This window comes from Carcharhinus amblyrhynchos, chromosome 4 (genome assembly GCF_965287045.1).
Source record: "Carcharhinus amblyrhynchos chromosome 4, sCarAmb.v2.hapA, whole genome shotgun sequence".
In the NCBI taxonomy this organism is placed as follows: domain Eukaryota; kingdom Metazoa; phylum Chordata; class Chondrichthyes; order Carcharhiniformes; family Carcharhinidae; genus Carcharhinus; species Carcharhinus amblyrhynchos.
The window spans coordinates 39,594,520-39,608,931 of NC_137327.1; the positions used below are offsets into that span (position 1 = coordinate 39,594,520).

The following is a 14,412-nucleotide window of genomic DNA, read 5'->3' on the forward strand; positions in this document are numbered from 1 at the left end:
GGAAATTAAAATCAGCAAATTAGCATTGTGCCAAGGTCCTGATGTGGCTGTGTTGCTTTGTGGTAAGTCACCAGGCAACATCAACATTTAATAATATCTTACCAACAGTTGTGCCTTTTCGGTATTGATCTCAATGAGTTTTACTTTGGAGAATTAAAGGGTTGGAAACAAAAACTGATATGTCTGGAACCAACTCAAGAATAGGCTACCCTATATGGAACAGACTATCTTACTATGCAAAAAGGTTAATTGATAATCTTAGATTTTTTTTATTCATCCAAAGAACGTGGGATTCGCTGGCTAGGCGAGCATTCATTACCCATCCCTAAGCCTCCTTCTTGAATCCCTGCAGTCCATGTGCAGAGTCCTTTAGAGAAGACTGACCATAATCATAGAATTGCCAACCTACACATCTTGGGACACTAAGGGGTAATTTGGCATGGCCAATCCACCTAACCTGTACATCTTTGGACCATGGGAGGAAACTAGAGCACCCAAAGGAAACTCATGCAGACAAGGGGAGAACATGCAAACTCCACACAGTCACCCAAGGCTCGAAATGAACCTGGGTCCCTGGCGCTGTGAGGCAGCAGTTCTAACCACTGTGTCCATGTGCTGTCCTTATTGGAACATGTTGGAACTTTTTATTAGGATGGAAAGTGAAGTAGTCCAGTTTTGGATTAGACTAAACAAAGAAAAAAAGTCAGTAAGATCACTGATGTGGCTACAATTGATTGGGGAACGTCAATAAAAGGCAGTGGCAATGGCGAATAATTAAGGAATGAAAGCACACATTGCAACTGTTATGCATTCCTTTCTGGTGCAAAAACACCACAGAAAATGTGGCCCAATCATGGCAGACAAAATATATTATGGATATTATTGGAGCTAAAGAGGAGTATATAGAGTTGCTAGCAAATGTAGCAAGCCTGACAATTGGCAGCAGTTTGGAATTCAGCAAAGGAGACAAACAGATTGATCAAAAGGGGAAAAATCGAATATCAGAGTAAACTTGCAAGGAACACGAAAGCAGACAATAAAAGGTACTAAAAGTATGTAATACAATTAGTGAGGGCAAAAGTCCCTCACAGTCCGAAATGGGAAAATTTAGAATGGAGAACAAGAAAATGACAATGCAATTAGACAATTTAGTTCTGTCTTCACAGAAGACATAAGTCACTCTCCAGAAAAGCTAGGGAACCAAGGATCGACTGCGAAAGAGGAATGGAAAGAAATTATGAGTAAAAAAAAGTGCTGGAGAAATAATGTGACTGAAAGCTGATAAATCCCCAGGTCATGATAATCTACATCTCAGGGTACTAAAGGAGGTGGCCGTGGAAATACGTTGGTGTCATCTTCCAAAATTCTGTATATCCTGGAACAGTCCCAGGAGATTGGAGGGTGGTAAATGTAATCCTGCTATTTAAAAAAGGAGGAAGAAAACTAAGAATTATATACTAGTTCACCTAACTTCAGGAGTAGGGAAACTGCTAGTCTATTATAAAGGATATGATGACAGGGCAATTATAAATTATCAATGGGATTTGACAAAGTGAAAATGGACTTGTGAAAGGGAAATTATGTTTGGCAAACCTATTGGAGTATTTTGAGGACATAATTAGCAAAATAAATAAGGGAGTACCAGTGGATGTGGTGTATTTGGCTTTTGAGAAGGTTTTTGACAAAGATCCAGATAAGAGGTTGGTGTGCAACATTAAAGCATATGGGATTGGGGTAATAACATGGATTGAGAACCAATGAGAATTGGTTAGCAGACAGGAAACAGGGAATAGGAATATATGGGTCTTTTTTGGAGTGGAAGGTGACAATCAGTGGGGTCCTACAAGGATCACTGCTTGGGCCCCAGCCATTCAGAATATATATCAATGATTTGGATGAGGGAACCAATTGTAACATTTTCAAGTTTTCAGACGATACAAAGCTAGATGGGAATGCAAGTGATCAGGAGTATGTAAAGAAGCTTCAAAATGATTTAGATGAGTTTGAGTAAGTGGCAAATACTAGTATGAAGTTATCCACTTAGGAAAAACAGAAAGGCAGGATATTATTTAAATGTGCTAGATTGGAAGTTTTTTATGTACAAAGAAATCTGGGTGTCCTTATACAACAGTTACTGAAGTAAGCATGCAGGTGCAGCAAGCAGTTAGATAAGTAACTGGTATGCTGGCCTTCATTGTAAGAGGATTTGAGAACAGGAGTAACGATATCCTGCTGAAGCAGTGCAGGGTCTTGGTGAGACTACACCTAGAGTATTGGGTGCAATTCTGGTCTCCTTGCTGAAGGAAAGATATCTCCCTGAAGAGGAAGTGCAGCTAAGGTTCATCATACTAATTCCTGGGATGGCAGGACTGTTGTATGAAGAGAGATTGTGTCTCTAGGCCTGTATTCACTGGAATTTAGAAGGATGAGAGGGAATTTCATTAAAATATAAAACATTCTGACACGGCTGGACGGACTGGATGCAGGGATGCTGTTTCCTGTAGTTGGCTTGGGGGGGGGGGGTGTCATGAACAAGGGGTCACGTCTCAGGATATAAGATAGGCCACTTAGACTAAAATGAGGAGAAATTTTTTAACTCAGAGGTGATGAACCTATGGAAGTATCTACAACAAAAGGTTGTTGAGGCCAAGTCACTGAATATATTTAATATAAAATATAAGATTTCTAGACATTAAAAGCATTAGGAGGATTGGCGAGAGTCAGAGATACTCCACTGAGATAGAGGATCAGCCATTATCAAACAGTGGTGAAGGCTGGAGGGAGCCAAGTGGCCCAGTCTTGCCCCTATTTTCGATGTTTCTAATATAGAGCAGCTAGGACAGACCTTTTCATGAAATTCCTCTCTTGACATCATGAAGCTCTACTCCAGGGGAATCATGAATGTACACATATATCACTCAATCTGGACCCCGAGATGTTGCATTTTTGATCCTTATCTCATTTCCCTGCTGCATCATTAAATTTTCTGATATATCTTTCCCATTCCACTTGTGGCCTGGGGCTTGGCTCCTCCCTCTCCAACTGGATCCTGAATTTCCTAACACACAGACCACATCAGTAAGGATAGACAACAACGTCTCCTCCATAATCATCGTCCAGTGCACCGCAAGGCTGTGTTCTCAGCCCCTGTCTATACTCCTTATACACTGATGACTGTGTGACCAAATTCCTCTCCAACTTGATTTTCAAGTTTGCTGACGACACCGCCGTAGTGGGTCGGATCTTAAACAATGACAAGACAGACTACAGGAATGAGATAGAGAATCTGGTGAACTGGTGCAGCAACAATAATCTCTCCCTCAATGTCAACAAAATAAAAGAGGTTGTCATTGACTTCAGAAGGCGTAGTGGAGAATATGCCCCTGTCTACGTCAACAGGGATGAAGTAGAAATGGTCGAGAGCTTCAAGTTTTTAGGTGTTCAGATCACTAACAACCTGTCCTGGTCCTCCCATCCCGACACTATAGTTAAGGAAGCCCACGAATGCCTCTACTTTCTCAGTTGACTAAGGAAATTTGGCATGTCAGCTACGACGCTCACCAACTTTTACAAATGCATCATAGAAAGCATTCTTTCTGGTTGCATCACAGCTTGGCATGGCTCCTGCTCTTCCCAAGACTGCAAGGAACTACAAAAGGTCGTGAATGTAGCCCAAACAGCCTCCCATCCATTGACTTGGTTTACACTTCTTGCTGCCTTGGCAAAGCAGCCAGCATAATTAAGGACCCCACGCACCTCTCTTCCACCTTCCTTGGGAAAATGATACAAAAGTCTGAGATCACGTACCAAACCGACTCAAAAACAGCTTCTTCCCTGCTGCCATCAGACTTTTGAATGGACCTACCTTAAGTTGATCTTTCTCTAAACCCTAGCTATGACTGAACCAGTACATCCTGCACTCTCTAATTTCCTTCTTTATGAACGATATGCTTTGTCTACATAGTGTGCAAGAAACAATACTTTTCACTATATACTTATGCATGTGACAATAATAAATCAAATCAAATGTTTCTTTTGATTATTATCTTCTAGCCCTCTTGTTCACTTTCTGCTCTGATAATATTTCAGTTAGGTTTCTATTTCTAACTCAAAAGCTTTCTCATCACTATTTGATATCACTAGTGTTAAAATGTGTCTTCTCTACCTGTTGCCACACCCATTCAAATCATTCCCCAGCGATCTCTTACCTTCCCTAATTCCAACACTTTAAGAAGTGGGATGCTTACCTTCTGCTCCAACTCTATAGCAAGATGTCATCCTTCCCTCTCCTAAATTGTCCAGTATGTGACACATGAAACCATTTGGAAATTATGGCTTGAAATTCAATGGCACTGCATTGGTTTTTCAGACACTGAACAGGTTTCTGAGTCTCTTATATGGCAGATAGCAAAGTGCATTCAGTGTAAGCTTGAAATGCGCCAGCCACTATTTTGTAATAGACAGAAAAATAGGTGGTCGAGGTCTTATGCCTGTTTGAGGTTTCTTCTAAGTGCAGTTGGATTCTTCTAAGTGCAATTGAAGCAAGAAAACCAAATGTCCATGTGGCTTGGAGTAAAGGAAAAGCACGAGGTCACTACTGAAAAGGTAAATTTAAAAAAAAGTTACCTGAGCATAGAACAAAGAGGTGCAGAAATCCTATCCAGGCTCTACATTAAAACCATGCTATTTTATGTCCTTCCGCATGGTTTCCTTTTCCAGCTGACTCTTCCCAGTAATCCTCCTTTCGCCTTTAGCACTTTCACAAGGCTGTTAAGAGACATGTAGCAGCCCAAAATTCCAACTCTTCGCTGGCATCACCCACAACACCCAAGAGGTGGGTTCACAGTTCGCCTCTCTCACTTAAACACCCCCCAACGCTTAATATCAGGAGCACTTTGAGACCATACGTTCTGGTATAGAAATCCCTGTCACCCCGACCCTCCCCAGTTCTTGCTGCCTCTAGGACAGTAACTCAGAAGTCCCAATTTTTAATCCAGTGACAAATCACTCTGCAAGACTTCACATGACAGCTATCTCTACTTTTATGGAAACTTTTACACCCGTATCTGAGCTTGGTAAAAAGCCATTGACCATAATTATTCTTTGTCCATCAATTTCTCACTAGTCACATGGGAAAACTGTTAAGAGTTCTCCAGGTACAAGGCAGCTGTTATGATCCCATCTTGATGTATAACTGGGCGGGAAGATCGTAGGAGGGAAACTTGGCTCAAAAAACTGCAGTGTTTAGTTTTGTTTCAGAAGAATTCTCCTCAACAATATCTTGGTCTTAAAGAATATCTTAAGACTGAAGTTATGTCTCAATTCCCTGGTTATCTGGACAGTATCCAGTTCTTTGGGAGGACTGCCTTTTTGCAGTTCCCTTGTCCTGTCCAGCTTCTCCTAGCAGAGTTGAGAGGTGTTAACTCCCTGGTGTCCTATCTTCAATTGCAAACAAATTCAGTTAGAAACTAAATTCAAAAGCCTTTCTACCTGACAAGACCCTCAGTTGCTAAGCAACCACTGCTACTTCTGCCAGCCTCCATTCACTCTTCACATGCAAGGCTTTCTAACAGTTGAAATTGAAAGCAACTGCAAACAACTTCTTTGAGGTTAATCTAACTGTAGGCTTTACCCTTCCAGGCATAGAAACATTAAATTAAACCCACTTAAAGCTATACCTTATTTCTAATGTTTATCAATACAAATGTCAATCTCTGAAACTACCTTTGTTTGCCTAACACAACACAGGGGCTGGTGAAAAGGCCTACAAATGGGACTATGGCTGCATGTAGCAGCAGGGTCTGCTGCTGAAAGTGGCAGTAAAAAGTCTGACAACACCAGGTTTTAGTCCAACCTATTTATTTGATAATATACTCACTAGCTTTCAGGGTTACCCCCTTCGTCAGGTGAATGGAGAGTTCTGGCCTCAGACAGAGCATATAAAGCACAGACAGTTTAGAGATTACTGATTAAAATGCGAATCCTTACACCTAACCTGCTGTTCAAGACCTGAAGTGGCTGATGATGTGAGTGGAAGGAGCACTGATCACAGTTTAAAGAGATGTGTATTGTCTCCAGACAGTACAGTAAGTGAGGTTTTGCAAACCCAGGCAAGTCACGGGGGTTACAGATAGTGTGACATGAACCCAAGATCCCTGTTGAGACCGTCCTCATGTGTGCGGAAAACCTGGTGTTGTCAGACTTTTTACTGTGTTTACGCCAGTCCAACGCCGGCATACCCACATCATGACTACTATCGAAAGTGGCAGTACATGGCTGCTGGTAGATTTTATTTATTCTGTTTTTTAAGGCTGACCTAACAATTAGCAGAGAATGAGAAGCGATCTTTAAATTCGTGGCTGCAACCAACTTCTGGTTTACAGACTAACTCCATTCTCACCAGACATCTTGCGCTAGGCACCCCACATTACAATATTGATTGGCTGCTCATTAGCCAGTTGACAGTTGATTCAAAATGCAGGAGTGGGAGTGTGTGGACTACTATTTCCCATTCTGCCTCCCTTTGCACCAGAAAGTATAAAATCCATCCCAAAATCATTTATTTATAAAACACCCATTCACAAATCTTTCAAAAAATCAACTGCTGTTCCTGCAAACTTACAGAAGCGTCTATCAAACAGATAATTAAAATATCAATAATAGAGGCTTCAAGAAGTTCACATATCTCAAATCTTGAGCAAATAAACATTGGGATATTGATCACAGAAAAAATAACTTATTGTAACCACATGAAGAGGTCAATCAAGCAAAGTCAACAATTCTCTCCAGCTGACTAAACAAACTTCCACTCAGATAACCCTTTTATGAGTATGGGCTTTCAGCTAAGCATGCAAAATGAGGGTTGACTCATTCGACTTAAGAGACTTCCTTCACTGTTGATACACAGAGGACCTATGATGATCGATATATTGTACTTTTTGCATATACAGGAGTTGCCCATAATACCATCCTTCTGTTTGTAATTTAAAAATATAGATAGTCTGACTTCCCATCCATAGCAAAATCTAACAAGAATCAAATTCTCCTTCCTCTCTTTACACATGTCATAGGAAAGAGACCTTCCTTCGAACTGCATTTCAATGATGAACCTCCTCAAAAGCTGAACTTCTGGGACAGTTAAACTCCACATTCTTTTGGACTTTCATACTTTATTCTTCCCTTAAAGCATGAAATTCATTTAGTAGCTACTGTCTGTTTTTGCTTACAACAAAAGCAACAACAATCACATGTAAGCTACACAAATGAGTTGGTAGTGTAAACTGAAAATATCACCAAGCAACAGATTTCAAAAAATTAATCTAAAATACTGAGATCCAATATTCTGACTCCATTGTTCTCCAAGGCAGATGACTGTGAAAAAGGATTCAGGAATATCAGGCTCCCGTATGGAATCAATTTAAAGAAAACATCTTCTTAAAAATTTTCATACAAAATTTCCCGAACAGAAAAGGGAAGAAAGGAAATGTAAGTTTTAAAATAGCGATCAAAATGACTTCTGTTTATGGTAACAGGATGTTACAGAGACATAGAATCATGAAACAAGACTAAATCTCTACTTGCACAAGGCCTGTGAAGGGTACAATCAGTACCAGCTGATGTTCAATAGTGGCTTTAATCAGTAAGCCCTGACCATTTGGATCACTGATACCATAAAAGGAAGAGATTATGAAGTAAAACTAATGGATACACTGATCAAAGTATGTTGTGGTAATGACTAGCAGGTGCCTCCAACCTTGCAATCCACCAATTCCAGCCAGGTTCATGCTTACATCCTTCACAGGGAGGTCTCCTGCTGTCTCATCAGCTAGACCCGACATGGTCTGTGAAAGAAAAAGGACAAATTACATTTGAGTGTTTTTTAATCCACACCTTGTACCTTAACATTTTGGATTTTATCACTAAACAGATGGGGTCATCTTACTTTTATGGCTTCTCCTCAGAGAGAATCTATGTTTTGAAGCTGAGGTTATTAAAGTAATCAAAACATATTGTGAATGTTTCGGTGTGGTGATAAAAAAATCTTAGTTTAATACTTACGCTGTCTGAAACCTTTCATCTGTGACTCAGATAAATTATGATACAAAGCTTGCAACCACTTTGTTCTGCTTTATGAAATAACTAACTCCAGCTTTAAAGACTTTACCACCTGTTCCACATCTGGGCATTTACATTCAAGTAAATTTGTTAAATATTTGCTAACCCAGGTGTTTCTTCCTTTACAAGATGTTTTACCTCATGCTACAGCCCCTGCAAAGTCAAAAATATGCACCCAGTGTTGAAATTTACACAGTAATTGGCAACTGTAATTAAAGGTTGCAATAACACACAAATATTGTTTCCATGAAAAACAATGTTCAAACATTAATCACATAGCTCACAGTAATAATGCACTTTAATGACTAAAGCAGCTAATTTATCACATAATCTAGTTAAGTAGAGCTGGTGGGTGACATAATATTATTAGCAACAATGGATTTTTGTGGTAACGGAAATATTTTGGATTCTTGATGGTTTCCAGAGCAACGTTGTCAGGTAGAATAATTAACATGGACTAGAGCTGCACAGGAACATAAAGAGTGGCAAAAATTGTCAGCTTTTTCAAAAATACACCAATGTGAAATCTAGTAAGGTTGCCTGAATATGACACGTTAATACACAAAATAATGATGGACGAGGGAGGCCTTTGGTGTATCTTAACTGATCCATTCATAAAGAGGTCCTCTAATTCAGCGTTCAATTGTTTCTTTAAAAGTTCCATGGTTTTTCCCAGTATTTCCCCTTCCCATTCCCCGAGGCGGCATGGTGGCACAGTGGTTAATACTCAGCGCCAGAGACTCGGGTGTGGATCCAGGCTTCGGTCACCGTCTGTGCGGAGTTTGCACATTCTCTCTGTGTCTCTGTGGGTTTCTTCCAGGTGCTCCGGTTTCCTTCCACAGTCCAAAGATGTGCAGGGTAGATGGATTGGTCATTCTAAATTGGATGTCTCGGCACTCTACACCAGCATCCCCCACGATGGTATTGCTGCAACTGCCTCAGTACTCAACGCCGACAACTGCCAATCTCCAGATACAATTTTACAACGCATCCGCTTCATCCTGGACTACAATGTCTTCACCTTCAACAACCAGTTCTTCATCCAGATACACGGAACAGCCATGGGGACCAATTCGCACCTCAATATGCCAACATCTTCATACACAGGTTTGAACAAGACCTCTTCAGTGCACCGCACAGGACCTTCAACCAACGTTATACACTAGATACATCGATGACATCAACAAGTTCCATCCCCCCTCCCCCATAAGACAGTCACCTCAGCACTTCACTGTACTGCAAGTCCATGGGTAACCTCACGATGCACCACTTCTCCAGCTTTCACCCTAAACAAATTGAAGAAGCTATCCTCTACAGACAAGCTTTCCATATACACAGGATCTGCTCAGATGAGGAGGATTGCAACAGACAACTACCGACGCTGAAAGATGCCCTCATAAGAACAGAATATGGTGCTCGACTCATCAATCGACAACTCTGATGCGCCACAACAAAAAACCACACTGACCTCCTCAGAAGACAAACACCGGACACGGTGGACACAGTACCCTACGTCGTCCAGTACTTCCCCGGAGTGGAGAAGCTATGACATCTTTTCCGGAGCCTTCAACATGTCATTGATGAAGACGAACATCTCGCCAACTCCATCCCCATACCGCCACTTCTTGTCTTCAAATAACCGCACAACTGCAAACAGATCATTGTCCACAGCAAACTATCCAGCCTTCAAGAGAACAGTGACCACGACACCACACAACCCTGCCACAGTAATCTCTGCAAGATGTGCTGGATCAACAACACGGATGCTATCATCTCACATGAGAACACCATCCACCAGGTACAAGGTGCATACGCTTGTGACTTGGCCAATGTTGTCTACCTAATATGCTGCAGGAAGGGATGACCCGAGGCAGGGTACATTGGTGAGACCATGCAGACACTATGACAATGGATGAACGAACACCGCTTGACAATCATCAGGCAAGAATGTTCTTTTCCTGTCGGGGAACACTTCAACAGTCACAGGCATTCAGCCTCTGATCTTCGGGTAAGTGTTCTCCAAGGTAGCCTTCATGACACACAATGCCGAATCGCAGAGCAAAAACCAACAGCCAAGTTCTGCACACATGAAGATGGCCTCACCTGGGATCTTGGGTTCATGTCACACTATCTGTAACCCCCACTACTTGCCTGGGCTTGCAAAATCTCACTAACTTCCTGGCTGGAGACAATTCACACCTCCTTAACCTGTGCTTAACCCTCCCTCCACTCACATTGTCTGTACCTGTAAAGTCTTGATTACCTATAAAAACTTACATTCCAACCATTATCTTGTAAATTAAGTCTGTGTCTATGTATTCCTTGTTTTGAACACAACTCCTCACTCACCTGAAGAAATAGCAACACTCCAAAAGCTCTTGCTACCAAATAAACCTGTTGGACTTTAACCTAGTGATTTAACCTAGAGGTTTCTTACCATTCTAAATTGCCCCTTAATGTCAGGTGACTAGCTAGGGGAAATGCATGGGGTTATGGGGATAGGGCCTAGGTGGGATTGTGGTTTGTGTAGACTCAATGGGCTGAGTGGTCTCCTTCTGCACTGTAGGATTCTATGATTCTTTTTCCTGGAAACTTAGAGCCCATATTCTTAATATTTTGTGTTTGTGAACAAACATTTCCTGATAGCAGTTTGAACTTTACCTTTTGATAGCTTGAATCTGCCCTCATCTACGATGCAGCTTAAAGAAATATTATACAAGTTATAATTTTTTCCATTTCTTTAACTATCATATGTATCTTGATAAGAACATCTTCCATTTGACTTATTTCCCAAAATTTCTCCAGTCTTTTCTTATAATCCAGTCATTTGACAATAACACTAAGCCACATGGCTCTATTGTGCAGCCTTGTGTCGTGGAACTTGAAACCAGTGCACTCAAAGTACAGTCTCACCAGAGAACTGTGCAGTTTGGTTGTGACTTTCTCAAACTTCCATTCTCCAGTTTTAGGTATGTAGTTCAACATTTATAATTAAGTCTGTGGTTAGTTCTTGTTTACAAACAGGGATTTAATATGCTAATATGTATTGAATAAAGAGGCATGGGTGCCAATTTGTTGGGTCATGTTCTTTCTAACAATCACATACCATTCAATCTACTGGATAAATGCTCAATCTAATTACAGTGAAAGAAAATGCTGGCTATATTAACTGCAAGAAAAACTCAGCAGGTCTGGCAGCATCTGTGGTGAGAGAAACAAAGTGAATGTTTCAAGTCCAATGTGACTCTTCTTTGGATCCGAAGCATTTTTGGACTCGAAACATTAAGGTTGTTTCGCTCTCCGCAAATGTTCCCCACCTGCTGAGTATCTCCAACATTTTCTGTGTTTATTTCAGATCTCCAGCATCTGCAGTATTTTATCTTTATATTAAATGTAGCTGGTCCAGTTCATTTCCTGGTCAATGATAACCCTCCCCAGAATATTGATAGTGCCGGTTTCAGCAACATAATCTCATTGAATGTCAAAGGAAGATGATTAGCTTTTGTCAGTCAGATAGTCAGTGGTGGAACCCAAACTGAGCATCAATCAGCAGATTATTGTTGAGTAAGTGCCACTTGAAAGCACTGTCAAAGACACCTTTCATCACTTTGCTGATGATCAAGAGTAGACTGTTGGCGCTGTTATTGTTCAGGACATGTGGACAGGACATACCTAAGCAATTTAAACATTGTTGGGTTGATGCCAGCATTGCAGCTGTATTAAAATAGCATGATTAGGGATGCGGCTACTTCTGGAGCAATTGCAAGAATTATTGTCAGGGGCCATAGTGCCTTGTGCCATTTTTTGACATCACGTGGAGTGAATCGAATTGGTTGAATACTGCACCTGAGATGACAGAAGAAGGCCAAGATGGATTGTCCACTCAGCACTTTTGGCTGAAGATAGTTGCAAATGTTTTAACTTTGTCTCTTGCACTGATATAAGCTCCCCATCATTGAGGATGGGAATAATTGTCCACCACCATTCACAAACAGAAATGGCAGGACTGCAGATTTTACGTTTGATACATTACTTGTGGTACTTACGTTTAGCATGCAAATAGTCCTTTGTTGTACCTTGACCAGATTGGCATATCATTTTCTGGTGTGTCTGGTGCTGGTCCTGATATGCCACCTTGCACTCTTCATTGAACCAGGGTTGATCTGCTGGCTTGATGTAATCTTCGTCTTTGGAGATCACTCGCTAAAGAGTATGATTATCCACCGAAGTAACTCCGTGTTATTGGTCATGGGTTCTGTGGGTCCTTGCGTGGCTGATGAGCTCAATCCTAGAGATGCATCTTTGATGGCAGGTTTTGCTGGGTGATGGGTTCAATCCTTGGACTCAATGTCATTGGTATCCTTTTCTCAGGCTCCTTTTCTGGGCCTCCTCTTGCTGTCGGGTGTCCTCGAAGAATTGTGTCCCTTCAATCTGGAGGTTCCTCTAAGCAAGTCTCTTCTGAGCAAGGGTCTCCTAGGCATTGATATCCATGCTGGGCCATGAGATTACAGATTGTAGTTGAATACAATTCTGCTGCTGAAGATGATATCCCAATACCTCATGGATGTAAATAAGTAAATTGGTGGATGCGTTGGGAGTGCCAAAGACACAGATTTAACATAATTTGCAAATTAACCTAAGGCAACACAAGAATTTCCTTTATGGGATGTCGTTATGGCCTAAAAGACATTGCTTAAAAAGGTGATAGAAGGAGATTCAGTGGCAATTTTCATTAAAAAAACTGTATATGTACTTGAAATATGATAGAGGGCTCTGAGGCTCTGTTTGATTAAACAAAGCTGTTTATTTTTAAAAAACGTTCCTAGAAATGATGGATACTGAATTTTAGCCAAAATAGCCGCATTTTGGGAGTTGGCAGAGACTGTGCCTGAAGATCTAGTTTGAGACTCAGCACAAGGGATCCACAAAATAATAATAGTTTGCATTCATATGGTGGAATGAATGTAGAGAAAAGAGGGAAAAAGGAATAAATTGTGAACTTTGTGTAAGTGTTTAGAGCAAAGTGAAGATGTCAAAGAGATGTATTTTGTGAAGGGTTTTACAAATAAAGATAGAAAGTTCAACTGCTTTGGTGAGGAAGATCAGAAAGTATGGCTGCAATTTCTGATGTCTGCATCACCAATAGTGGAGCAGGGAAGGGCATAATAGACCACAGTCACACGATGAAAGGTCATAGGATAAGCAATACAGGGGTTTTGATGAATGCGTAGACATGGAAATAAAGCAGGGGAGTTGTATCCATTCAAGAGGTCAAATTTGACAAGCCATTATAATCAATACAATTTAAATTAAATCAGTATGAATCACACAGAAAGAATGGTGCTCATGTCTGACCTGGAAGAAGCTCTGATTTTTGCCCTGAAAAATTTGAAGGTACAGTTTTTAGTGCTATGACTTGTTGTGTTTTGCTGTTGAGAATCCAAATCCAAACTCATTGAAAATTGCAAACTTTTAAAAATCATAACTTCTCAAGAATTATCAGATTGTATGGATTTGAGAATTATGCATTGGCTCAGGACATTCTGATGTAACCATTTTTAGCTATGTCACTGTTTACAGACTCAGATTTATTTAACTACTAGTAATCTTTTGTGCAAAGACATTCAAATTCCTTTTAAGATCATGGACCACATTTCAGTTTAAAAGATGGATAAAAATCAAAGTTTGCGTGGACTCTTGACACAAGAGGGGAAATACACTCTGTGACTTACAGTACTCAACAATATTCACTGAAAGGATTTAAGCTAGGAAAAACCTTTGGTCATTTTGAGTGGCAAACCAAGTGTTTAACCAGTAAATTGTGCGGCACACAGCAATTTTCCACAGAAAGCGTTTTGGATTACTTATCTGCCTGCAAGACCAACTTTCTGTACAGGTTAAGGGCAGTAAAACTGTGCTGCTAAATCTGGCGGCCAGACTCTGGTACATTTGATCTGCACATTCAAAAACAGTTACATAAAACTTCCTGTACGGCATGACAATATTATTCCCCTTCAGTAAATTATCTTAGCCAGTAAAATTATAAGCTATTAACAACTATGTGGGATTTATCCAGTAGGTCTCTGGCAACAGCATCAAAGAGTCTATTGATAATAATCATTTGAATAGCAAGTGAAATTGTGAAAATAGTTAGGCTGAACATTTCCTCTAAAACACAAACAAATTTAGATCTATACACAGATGTTCAAAAGTCTGCTAAAATATAAATGATTACTCATTACTGACATCCTAATCTAGCCCAAGAATTCACAATAAAATAGTTGTGTGCCTTTAGTA

The 14,412-nt window shown here is 40.5% G+C and overlaps 1 protein-coding gene across 8 annotated transcripts in view; it reads right to left on the bottom strand.

Moving 5' to 3' along the window:
• Window positions 1–14,412, bottom strand: part of rpgrip1l (RPGRIP1 like) — a 212,816-nt gene that overhangs the window by 185,074 nt on the left and 13,330 nt on the right. For all 8 annotated transcript variants that reach the window (XR_013886469.1, XM_080187007.1, XM_080187008.1 and 5 more), the window contains exon 2: window positions 7,754–7,841. Coding sequence is in view for 7 of the 8 variants with exons in the window: in XM_080187007.1 (XP_080043133.1) it covers window positions 7,754–7,838 (85 nt within the window). In the remaining variant the exon portion in view is untranslated. The remainder of the gene's footprint in view (window positions 1–7,753; window positions 7,842–14,412) is intronic.